This window comes from Bufo gargarizans, chromosome 9 (genome assembly GCF_014858855.1).
Source record: "Bufo gargarizans isolate SCDJY-AF-19 chromosome 9, ASM1485885v1, whole genome shotgun sequence".
Classification (NCBI taxonomy): domain Eukaryota; kingdom Metazoa; phylum Chordata; class Amphibia; order Anura; family Bufonidae; genus Bufo; species Bufo gargarizans.
The window spans coordinates 183,861,805-183,874,902 of NC_058088.1; the positions used below are offsets into that span (position 1 = coordinate 183,861,805).

The 13,098-nt window shown below is 43.2% G+C and overlaps 1 protein-coding gene across 1 annotated transcript in view; it reads right to left on the bottom strand.

The window, feature by feature from the left end:
* Positions 1 to 1,481: 1,481 nt before the first annotated feature.
* LOC122919365 (glycosyltransferase family 92 protein F13G3.3-like) overlaps positions 1,482 to 13,098 on the bottom strand; it is a 77,571-nt gene continuing 65,954 nt past the window's right edge. The window contains 2 exon segments of the mRNA XM_044268345.1: positions 1,482 to 3,269; positions 3,271 to 3,459. Coding sequence (XP_044124280.1) covers positions 2,106 to 3,269; positions 3,271 to 3,432 — 1,326 coding nt within the window. The 5' untranslated portion in view covers positions 3,433 to 3,459 and the 3' untranslated portion in view covers positions 1,482 to 2,105.

The following is a 13,098-nucleotide window of genomic DNA, read 5'->3' on the forward strand; positions in this document are numbered from 1 at the left end:
TGGGCCCTACAAAGGGGATTGATGCAAACTGCACTGTCTCCTATGGATTCCTTCAGCTCACAGAGCCTGCCATGTGCTTTAGTCTCCCTATGCTTTCCCTATGCCCTCCCTAGTGTCTGAAAAGTCTCCCTATGATCTCCCTACACTGTCACTATCCCAGATTATACTAATAAAAGCTTTGTAAAAACACTTTCTCTAGCACTTGTCACGTTTCTACTTATGCTCAGTTGACCGTAAAATAGCGGAGACCGGGCAGGATGAGGCTTTTTATAGGACTGTGATATCACAGGGGCTGGCTATCTACTGATTGGCCGGCTGTATGGCATTATGGATTACATCTCATTCCCGGGCTTCTTACTTTCACTTTGTAACATGTGCAGTAGCCATTATAGAAAAAAATCTGATTTGTTAACACAAAGCCAGAGGAAACTTGGATTTGTGGCAAATCAAATTTTTCCTGAAATTCAGAGCGAATTCCACTTTATCTTTGATTGGATTCACTACTTATATCATTCCCTGGAGGAGGGGTTGGGGAGATTTTTAAGGCGACTGAAATTGATCTGGAGGTTTGTCATCTGGTGGACGTGGACTAGTTGGTTAAGCGCTGATTTTCTCACTCCTTTCCTGGAAAAAAAAATGATGTGTGACAGAGAGCTAGTAAGCTGTCTGATCAGTGGAGGAGGTAGGTAACATGCACAGAAGTCCATGCTAGCCTCCCCCTAGGGTCATATGAGAGTATTGTTTTTTTTTTCTCTCCTCCCTGTAACCTATCAGCTCCTCCCACTGTCCCCCCACCTCCTCACAGCCAGCAAAAGGCGGAGGGCTGCGTTAACCCTTCATAGTTCGGGCTTTGAAGAACCTAGAGATGTGAACCTGGTCTTGTGTGAAGGCTGACTATCCAATCAATCAGGATCACAGCACCAGATTTCTAAAGGCTATATCTCCCAATGTAGTAGAGATAATGCTCAATCCTGGCCTTGTTTCAAAGCTTAGATTGTCTGCTTTCAAACAAGATCTGGCTCACATCTCTAACCTCTACAGAGCCCAAGAAATGAAGATTTAAATCAGCCCACTCCCTCCTTCCCCCTCACCCTGCTGCCAAACCTCTGCTCAGGTTGAACTGTTCTTTTTCTGCGGTCTTTTTCTCAAAGCCCGCCTAAAGCACAACTGTTAGGGAGATATAGTGTGCATCTATTTGTATCAATTTGTTCTCTACAAGTACTATGTGGTAAGTTTGTTGGCAAAAGTATTTGGCAAGAGGAGTGGATTGAAACTCCTAGGCCTCCAATGCAAAGTTTAACCTAGGGTTAACGCTGTCTTTAGCACCATGACTTTGTAACTCATTATATTGGGAAATTAAAGCTATCTTTACGCAAAATAAACTGGTTTTGGTAGATGATGGCATAGGGGTAAAATTCGAATACTCCTGTTTGGCTGAGAGCTACAATGTCATGATGGTGGGCAGAGGGCCTTATGACAATGATGCATTCATTTATGTGAAATAAGTTGATCCACCTTAGTTGTAACGTGTGAGTCCTCTGTCTCTCTTAGTATTTCTCTACTTTGTAACCCTGGAACACATCTACAGTATATCGGCACAGATCGCAATGATGGACCAGTATAATCAACATATCAGGAAAGTTCTTTCCCCTTCACATTTTAAACCTCAATAAAAATCTTCTTTGTAAACAAAATATATTATTCTATATAAAAACGCTTCATTTTAATTTTTGAAAACGTACACAAATAAATCTGTATGGACAGAATTTGAATACATTTCTTTGCGGGAATACATTTTAAATATTAAGCATTTCTATCAATCAGAAATAGCCAGCATAGAAATCCTTTTTCACCCAAAATCAATAGATTTCAAATTATGAGAGTTAGACCTTATTCACACATCAGTGTTTCAGTCTGTGATTTTCATGTGTGATTGCAAGCCAAAACCAGGAGTGGAGGCTTCAAACAAGGCCTAACCTTACAAAAATAATACTCGCGGAAGAGGGGGCATCCTTTGCTTGCCACCCAGGGTCCAATTTTCTATAAACCTGGCCCTGGTTTCTGGCCATCATTTCTATATGCCATGGATTTACTGATAATTTTTTTTAACCTTGAGTAGAAATATGTTTTTGTGTTTCAGTGTGTGATGATATTAGGCTTAGCACTCGGTTAACATTCCTAATCAACGAAACATTGTATTTCCAAATTGTCCTGTTGTTGATTAGTAATGACCTTTTGAGGTTTGGTTGATGAGGCCCCTTGCAGTGATGAACAAGGGCAGTCTGTAGGGGAACTTTTAGTGATTTCCCAAAACTTTTTAAAACGCAATGAACTGAAGTCTGGATAACTTTTCGTGGATCTACAATCATCTTCCGATGGTTGAATAAAATCGGTCTGTCTGGTTCTCTGTGGACATGATTTAGTAAGTTGAAGTCTGGTACTTTTTTCCATGATGAAACATTTGGAAAATTTCCATCAGTCACTGCAGTTTGAGGGAAATTATGGCTTTCAAACAAGAAAACTCCCACATTGGGGTTTTCTCGTTGAAGCTTTTCCATCATACTGTCCCATGTCATGTGCTTAAACGGTAAAATGATCTCATCCAGGTCATTGAGTAGAACGTACTTACTTTTGTACATGTTTCTATAAAGGCAGTCATTCAGCGTCGAGAGTTGCCCATAGTAGCCAATGTCTTTGTCATCACTGGCTTCATAATACCAGTTGCTAGATGGCCTTAAGTATTTTTCAATGGGCCACGGTATGACTTCCACTGTACCTTCTTTGCTGTAATAGTCCAAGATTTTTTTTACCTGCTGGCTGCAGTCTTTACCATAGATGGTAACCCTTTGCGCCCCTAGTAATTTGTACATCTCGATGGTCTGAATGAACTGTAAAGCATTGCTGTAATTTCGATGCATGGTGGAAATGCAGACCGTGAAATCTGCAGAGAACGGCTGCCGCTCACGATTTCGAATTTCAAACCTGGGCAGCGTTGCAACGTCTCCACCTGAAGTCGAGTCAAGATACATATGAGTTGCTTGACATTCTGGTGGCTCATAACAGTTTATATCAGCTAGGCCGAAGGGAAAGCCAAAGCGATCTGAGTGGATGTCGATCATTGCCTCAGTTAAGGTCAAATGTTTCTGCCCGTAGCAACAAAAATAACAGAAGAGGTTTGTAACTTCTGTATGGACGATTCCTAAAACTCGGACCAGGTTTTCTTCTCGGTTGTCGTAATAAGGGGCGATGATGAACGTTTTGTTACCTTTTGAGAGGTGTGATTGTATCCTTGGCTACATTGCTGCTATTGTAGTCCGCCAAGAAGATGACTTTGTAATGCACTCTCTTCCGTAGGTTAATCCTAATATAGAGTGCCACATAGAGGAATACTAGCAAGCAGACCAACAGGAAGATGCGTTGCAGTGAAGACATAATCTTACTGGCTTACTGGTTGGATGTCTGCCGAACAAAAATCCTGCATTATTAATGTAAGAGCATGGCCACATCAATTTACACCCCTGCATGCAAGCCGGAGCTTGTATGCAGCAGCCCTTGTCGTAGAGAATGACAGGAGGCTACTGCATAGTGTTTCCTATGGAGCCCTAGTCTGTAACAGGGCTCCATAGGAAACTAGTACATTTCTCACAGACTACAATGCTATGCAATGTGTTGGAGTTTATGAGAATAGAAATCTAATGATTGCCTGTTATAGTTCCCTATGGGAACTATAAAAAAAAAAGTGCAAAAAATGAAATAAATTTTTTTGTAAAAAAAAAAAAATGCCCTTTCCCCTAAATAAAAATAAATAAAAACAAATACACATTATGTTTAGAAGTTTTCCATAGAGCATGTGCTTATTTCATTACATCTTTGCATGAATCTCATGTTAAAAGGGTTATCCCAATACAATGACTTATCCCCTATAACCTGTGTAGGAAAGTAATGTCTGATAAGTGGGGGTCCAAATGCTGAGTCCTCAACCAATCACAAGAACAGGGGCCATCTTCCCCCGTTTGCAACAGCAGACCCGCATGCATGTCTGTCACACCATTCAGCTGTATTGGAGTGCTGGAGACAGCTGAGTGCAAGTGCTAGGCTATCGGTGGCAGTCCAAGAGAGTTGAATGGTGTCTGTTGCTCCATTCTAACAAGGGAACACAGTCGGACCCCCACCAATCAGACACTTGAAGGGGTTACCCAATTTCAGAAACACCCCCCCATGTGCCGGGCCCCGCACCGTCGCTGCTGCTTCTCCCTGCACACCGATGAAAACATCCGGGGGGGAGCAGCCAATGGCAGGCAGGGACGGGGACGAGCCTCCCTAGTATTGCAGGTGACTCTAGGGAGGCTAGTCTCCGTCCCCACCTGCTATTGGCTGCTCACCCCACCCGACACGGATGTTTTCATCGGTGTGCAGGAAGAAGCAGCAGCGGCGGTGCGGGGACCAGGAGCGACACGGGGAGCCAGGTAAGAATATTACCTGTGGAGGGGCCTGGCACATGGGGGGATGTTTCTGAAATCTGATAACCTGTTTAAGCACTGATTTATTTTTATATTTTTTTAAGGAGGAGGTTTGCAATTTAAAATAAGGCACTGTGCGCCAAGAACAAATCTACTCTTAACAACCACGGGCGAATCTAAATTCCAGTCGGTCGAGGGGAATAACGAAAACAAGAGGGGTGGGGGCCCACAATAGGGTAGTATGTTCAATACAAAATAAATTGATTGAAAGATAAAGGTGCTCACCCTTTAGGGTTGTGCTAAAAATAGGCACAACTCTATTGTAGACTTGTAGATATATAGACCTTTAGGATCCAGGAATGCAGCCACATAAGAAGTATCTTTGGGATCGGATGCCTAATCCCCCAAAGGGTGCTTGTAGTAAAGGAAGTTCTGGTCAGGCGCAAAATCACTGGTTCAAGCAGGTCTCTGTAGGTGAATCTTCTTTATTTACATAAAAAACATATGTACATAGAACAACGCGTTTCGGGGCTCAAAGTGTCCACTTCATCAAGGTAATAGGTGATTACCTATTAACCTCATGAAGGGGGACACTTTCAGCCCTGAAACGCGTTGTTCTATGTACATATGTTTGTTATGTAAATAAAGAAGATTCACCTACAGAGACCTGCTGTAATTACCGGCGTCACGCAACGGGAAGGAAAAGGGAAGGCCCTGCCCAAGGGATAGGGAAAGGTGGTGACCCCTGACTCACCTTGCGGCTGGCACCTGACTGCCCTGAAAAGGAAAACACCAAGGAGAGGACGGACAATACAGACAAACATAGAATCCCAGGTGGGCGACAACAGCAGACCACAAATGCCCAACAGGGATCCGGAGGGTAACGTTCTGGAACAACAACCAGGGAACGCAGCCACACAGCTCCAGTGGGTCAGTACAGAAGTCCAGGCAGGAAGCTCTATATCTGGCAACCAGAGAAGTGTGAGAGGGGAATATAAGGAGGTTGGGAGTGCTGGACAAGGAACAGCTGAGGAGAAGGAGCTACGGATCCCTGAGTGAGCCAAAAAGGGTTGCAAAGCAAACCCAGAAAGCTACCATAAAGAAACAGCCCTATCTTACTACATAGAGCGCGCAGCCAACCAACCGCTGTGACTTCCTGACCCCGGGTATAACGGAGTCAGGCGTGGTTCTTGACACCCTCGTGACACCTGCTTGAACCAGTGATTTTGCGCCTGACCAGAACTTCTTTTACTACAAGAACAAATCTACGGCAGCTCAGAGCTGCTGTAGATTTCAGTCATTATTTACGCCAGTTTGTCATAAATAACTATGAATTAGATGGGGCCGATGTTCCCACTCTCTCAACGCCCTCATCCATCTGCATAAAATGGAAATTGCCACTAGAAAAGTCATAAATGCATTGAAAAGTTGCAAATCCAGTGGATTCACAACTTTTCTACTCCAATAAGAGGCGTAAGGGGAATGTTACATTCCACCCTTGCTGTATACCCTAACCTAAAAGCAAGAATAAGTTGTTGCAATGGCACAACCCCTTTAATGATGTTGACCCATCATGTAAATTATTTTCCTTATGCATCCTCACCTTTTATGACACGTTCTATAAATGTGCATTGCAAACAGTGAAATCTGCACAAACAATTGACCTGCTCCCGATTTCAAATTCTGTACGGCAGGTCAATTTCCACACATAAGAATACACAAAGTGTACATGAGATTTGTTAGATTTTTTTTCTCGCTGATATAGTTTTAGGCCTTATGCCCATGGCCGTTGCCAGCTGTGGCCAGTATTGCGGCACGCAAACAGCGGGGCAATATACGGGCACCAGCCATGTGCTCACCGCATCACAGATGCCGACCCATTCACTTGAATGGGCCTGCAATCCTGAGCTGCGGAATGGAGGCACGGAACCCCATGGAAGCGCTACAGAGTGCTTCCATGGGGTTCCTCTTCGTGCCTCCCCACCACAAAAAAATACAACTTCAAGTTGAATGGGTCTGAATCCGTCGTGGCAGCCGCACGGATAGTGCCCGCATGAAACGGCCGAGCAACTGACATGTGCATGAGGCCTTACTCTGAGGTATTTCTGCATGAAAATCCTCAAGTACCTTTATGGTATGTTCACGTGGCAGATACTGACACTATCAAATTCTGTTCATTGGCCTTAAACCACAGTGCTGCCTCCCATTGCAAACAATTAGGGTATGGCTATACAACGTCATTTGTTGTAGCAATGTCGCGTAACTTTATTTTGTAGTCAATAGTGTCACACAGCAGCGGTCACACACAAATCCAACTCGCACCAGCTAGCGCATGTGCAGTTCGTTCCCTGAGGCTGATGCCGGCACTCACATGTGGCATACTAGTGCATGCGCGAGATTACAGCGCTTCGACTCATTGACGTTGGGGGAGCAAGGAGGAGATTCGTAGGATGTGGGTGGTGCTGGGCTCCTTCACAGTGGGTGTGGCTAGGCTCCTGAAATGTTGGTAACAGCCCCTTGGGCTCCTTACTATTTTACTGAATAAAAGCACTCACAGCTATGGGAAATGTATATTGTGGACGTGCTAGTGGTGATCTAGCATTGCATGTCTTCCACTCTATGGGCTCAAACTAGCTGACAGAATCCCTTTAAATTGTGCCATTAGAAAGTACAAATTGGCCTGCCAAAAACAAGTCCTTATACATCTATGAACAGAAAAATAAAAAACTATGGTTCTTGGAAGGCAGGGAGTAAAAAAAAATATGAAAATGGCTGCATCAGGAAGTGGTTAATGTGTAAAATGTAGCAAACTCTGAGTTTCTCCATATCCATATTTGTACTAACCCACGGAATTAGATTAAAATGTCATTTTTGGATTGTTACGCAAAAGGCCTCTTTCACATGGTCAGTATTTGTAAGCCAAAACCAGGAGTGGGTGCAAAACTCACAAAAAGCACAAATATTTCTATGATACCTTTTCTTTGTAGGCTCCACTCCTCCTTGTTCTGCCTTACAAATACTGACCGTGTGAAAGAGGCCATACAGCCATTTTTTGAAAATCTGACCAGTGTCACTTTATGTGGTGATAAAACGCTTTTGACTTATCCAGGCCATTCTGAGATAGTTTTTTGTCACATATTGTACTTCATGACACTGGTAAAATGGAGTAAAAAAAAAAGTTTCATTTTTATTTATAAAAAAATAACAAATTTACCAAAATTTTGTAAAAATTTGCAAATTTCCAAGTTTCAATTTCTCTACTTCTATAATACATAGTAATACCTACAAAAATAGTTCTTACATTACATTCCCCATATGTCTACTTAATGTTTAGATCATTTTGGGAATGCCATTTTAGTTTTTGAGGACGTTGCAAGGCTTAGAAGTTTAGAAGCAAATTTTGAAATGTTTCTGAAATTTCCAAAAACCCAATATTTAGGGACCAGTTCAGGTCTGAAGTCACTTTGTGAGGCTTACATAATAGAAACCACCCAAAAATTACCCCATTCTAGAAACTACACCCCTCAAGGTATTTAAAACAGATTTTACACACTTTGTTAACGCTTTAGGTGTTGCATAAGAGTTAATGGCAAATAAAGATGAAATTTGAGAATTTAAATTTTTGGGCAAATTTTCCATTTTAATCCATTTTTTCCAGTAACAAAGCAAGGGTTAACAGCCAAACAAAAAGCTATATTTATTGCCCCAATTCTGTAGTTTGCAGAAACACCCCATATGTGGCCGTAAACTAATGTACGGGCACACAGTAGGGCGTAGAGGGAAAGGTGTGCCCTGTGGTTTTTGGAAGGCAGATTTTGCTGGACTGGTTTATTTACACCATGTCCCATTTAAAGCCCCCCTGATGCACCCCTAGAGCAGAAACTCCATAAAAGTGACCCCATTTTGGAAACTACGGGATAAGGTGGCAGTTTTGTTGGGACTATTTTAGGGTACATATGATTTTTGGTTGCTCTATATTACAAACCGGATTGCAAAAATTTGGGACACTATACAAATCGTGAATAAAAACTGAATGCAATGATGTGGAGGTGCCAACTTCTAATATTTTATTCAGAATAGAACATAAATCACAGAACAAAAGTTTAAACTGAGAAAATGTACCATTTTAAGGGGAAAATATGTTGAATCAGAATTTCATGGTGTCAACAAATCCCCAAAAAGTTGGTACAAGGCCATTTTCACCACTGTGTGGCATCTCCCCTTCTTCTTACAACACTCAACAGACGTCTGGGGACCGAGGAGACCAGTTTCTCAAGTTTAGAAATAGGAATGCTCTCCCATTCTTGTCTAATGCAGGCCTCTAACTGTTCAATCGTCTTGGACTTTCTTCGTTGCACCTTCCTCTTTATGATGCGCCAAATGTTCTCTATAGGTAAAAGATCTGGACTGCAGACTGGCCATTTCAGTACCCGTATCCTTCTCCTACACAGCCATGATGTTGTGATTGATGCAGAATGTGGTCTGGCATTATCTTGTTGAAAAATGCAGGGCCTTCCCTGAAAGAGATGACGTCTGGATGGGAGCATATGTTGTTCTAGAACCTGAATATATTTTTCTGCATTGATGGTGCCTTTCCAGACATGCAAGCTGCCCATGCCACACGCACTCATGCAACCCCATACCATCAGAGATGCAGGCTTCTGAACTGAGCGTTGATAACAACTTGGGTTGTCCTTGTCCTCTTTGGTCCGGATGACATGGCGTCCCAGATTTCCAAAAAGAACTTTGAATCGTGACTCGTCTGACCACAGAACAGTCTTCCATTTTGCCACACTCCATTTTAAATGATCCCTGGCCCAGTGAAAACGCCTGAGCTTGTGGATCTTGCTTTGAAATGGCTTCTTCTTTGCACTGTAGAGTTTCAGCTGGCAACGGCGGATGGCACGGTGGATTGTGTTCACTGACAATGGTTTCTGGAAGTATTCCTGAGCCCATTCTGTGATTTCCTTTACAGTAGCATTCCTGTTTGTAGTGCAGTGTCGTTTAAGGGCCCGGAGATCACTGGTATCCAGTATGGTTTTACGGCCTTGACCCTTACGCACAGAGATTGTTCCAGATTCTCTGAATCTTCGGATGATGTTATGCACAGTTGATGATGATAGATGCAAAGGCTTTGCAATTTTTCGCTGGGTAACACCTTTCTAATACTGCTCCACTATCTTTCTGCGCAACATTGTGGGAATTGGTGATCCTCTACCCATCTTGGCTTCTGAGAGACACTGCCACTCTGAGAAGCTCTTTTTATACCCAATCATGTTGCCAATTGACCTAATTAGTGTTAATTGGTCTTCCAGCTCTTCGTTAAGCTCAAATTTACTTTTTTCAACCTCTTATCGCTACTTGTCCCAACTTTTTGGGGATTTGTTGACACCGTGAAAATTTGAATCAACGTATTTTTCCTTTGAAATGAAACATTTACTCGGATTAAACCTTTGATCTATGTTCTATTACAAATAAAATATTGACATTTGCCATCTCCACATCATTGCATTCAGTTTTTATTCACAATTTGTTTAGTGTCCCAACTTTTTGGGAATCCGGTTTGTACATTTTTGTGAGGCAAGGTTACCAAAAATCGAATTTCTAAAATTTCATCTCCACTTGCCATAAACTGTTGAGGAACAACTAAAGGGTTAATAAAGTTATGTTAAATCAGTTTTGAATACCTTGAGGAGTTTAATTTCTTAGATGGGGTCGCTTTTATGGAGTTTCTACTCTAGGGGTGCATCAGGGGTTCTTCAAATGGCCCAAAAAAAAGGCCATCAAAATCTGCCTGTCACGGCTGAGGATGGGGAAAACCCTCAGCCGTGCGGTATCAGCAGATGGATGGTCAGAGCATGGCCAGGACAGGAATAAGGGAGAAGGTCACCTCCTACACGTCTCTCTAATTCTGACCCTGTCTCCTATCCGTATGAGCCAATCCTGAAGGTAGGAGGGCTCATACTCCGGAACCTGATATTCCTGCTCGCCCTCAGGGTGGCCCTGGACTAGGAGCAGGGTAAGACGACCCGTTCCTCCTAGACACGGAGGAACAGGAGTCTCACTGGCCAAGCTACATAGAAAGGGGAACATAGACAGACATATGGCAATGACGGGTAAGTGAGACTAGTACCACACTTACCTGCCACAGACACACAACCTGGAACCCACGTGCAAGTGCTGCTATCCACAACAAACACAAAGGACACAGCACACAACAGACATCACACGGGAACCCAGTAAACCATATGCTGCAATAACAGATAAACCATAAAAACATAAACTAACACCAGACATAACGTTTATGACCACCAGGGTGGCCCTCACTGGCAGATGGTAAATAACCAGGAGGCTGTCTCCAGCAAGCATGGCTGAAGAACCCCCACTGACTACTGCTATTCACTGAGGCTTTATAGGGCAAAGTAGCCACACCCACAGTCAGACACACCCAGTGCACACACACACTAGGAAGGAAGTTAACCCTTCCAACACCAGGGAAGGGAAGACATCAACTTAAAGGGGACGTGCACACAACACATGTAACACCCCATGCACACTGATAAAAGGCACACCTATAAAGAGAGGTTGCCAGGAGCAACCGCATGCCTATTGCAGCAAGCTGCCACAAACACAATGTTGCCAGCGGCAACCACAGGTGAGGCAACATACTATAGCCCTCACCTGTGATTGACAACAAAACCAAGACCGCAGGCAACTGCATGCGGTTACAGGAGTCACGACCATGACCAAGGGTCGTGACACTGCCTTCCAGAAACCATACAGCGTTACTTTCCTTCTGCGCCCTGCCGTTTGGTCTCTTCTCAGCTCCCAGACACAAAAGGAGGAGAAGAGGAGCGCTGCAATAATTTAAATGGCCCGCCCGCCCCTGCAGCCAATGAGAGCCGATCCTGAGAGGTGTGGTCACCATCACCTCTCAGGATCGCAGGATGGTGATTGGTGGTGTATTATGATATTATTAACAAACAAAAAATCCCGCAGGAGGTTACCACGCTAATTTTTGATAAACAGAAAATATTTAAATGGTCTCTTGGACCTGAAGCGTGTGTCTGCAACCTCTCTGATAATATAACTTAAACTAAATCTAATAATAATTCTTTATTGAAATCCTTAGATTACACAATTGTATAATGTACACTTAGGGACAAACATTTAAAACTATCAGGTCTGGGTAGATTCCAGGGTGAATAAATCTGCTGCTGATGCGTGTTTCACATGTGTATTCATATCCTCCCCATTGGGGGAAGGAGACCGCACTCTGATACTTTAATGATAGGTATGTTTGAATCTACCCTTCCTGCCTAAAAGCTATAGACCTGCTTCCTGTATTATGACACCACCGATCACCATCCTGTTCCGGGTTACCGAATAACCCGGAAACGCAGCAAATCACAGGTCTGAATTGACCTGCGATCGCCAAAACACGAGGGGGGGGGGGGCGCATTGTCCCAGTGTGCCTGCTAAATGATTTCAGCAGGCTCCCAGTTCCAATCACTGCCTGCCGCGCGGCGGAGATCGGAACTACACATGAAGTACCGGGACATCATGCCATACCGGTACGTCATGTGTCCGCAAGAGGTTAAGGGTCCATTCACACGTCCGTAAAATAGGTTGCATCCGTTCTGTAATATTGCAGAATGGGTGCGTAGCCATTCATTTTCAATGGGGCTGCAAAAGATGCAGACAGCACAGTGTGCTGTCCTCATCTGGAATTCCGTTCCGCAGCCCCTCAAAAAATAGAACATGTCCTATTCTTGTCCACAGACACGGACAAGAAAAGGCATTTCTATTATAATGCCGGCCATGTGGGATTTGCAAAATGTGGAACACACATGGCCGGTGTCCGTTTTTTCAGGATCGCAAAACAGTTGCGGACGTGTGAATGGACCCTAACTGTACTACAATATAGTGTTCAAAAAAGCATAGGATCCAGCTTCCAATAAAAAACTGTAACTTTTGTATTGCGGTAAAATCCAAATACGTAACACATACACAGTCTACACATTTCGGACCATTCTATAAGGACTGGAATAGAATTGTCCGAAACATGTGGACTGTGTATGTGTTACGTCTTTGGATTTTACCGCAATACAAATAAAGTTACAGCTTTTTATTGGACCCTATGCTTTTTTGGATTGAGTGGTTTTACAGCCAAGTCCAGGCTGAGTCCGTGTCTCCATAAGAACACAGGTGAGAGATGCTGCCTTTTTGTATTTTTGGAATTTCCAATATGGTGTTGTTACAAAATACAACTTGCCCCATAGTAAAAAAAAAATAAACAAAAAAAAACACACACACATAAATGGCGTAAAAAAATGTAAAAATGTATGGCTTTTAAAATATAGAGATGAAGAAACCCTGCCATGTCCTGAAGTCCAAAGCCAACTGCGTCCCTAAGAAGTTTAAGGGGTTGGCCACTTTGTTAGCACTTATTACAACTGTAAAGAAAGTAGGTAGATACCGTATTTTTCGCCCTGTAAGGCTACTTTCACACTTGCGCTTGATCGGATCCGTTCTGAACGGATCCGATCATATTAATGCAGACGGAGGCTCCGTTCAGTACGGATCCGTCTGCATTAATAACTTTAAAAAAATTCGCAAGTGCGCAAGTAGCCTGCGC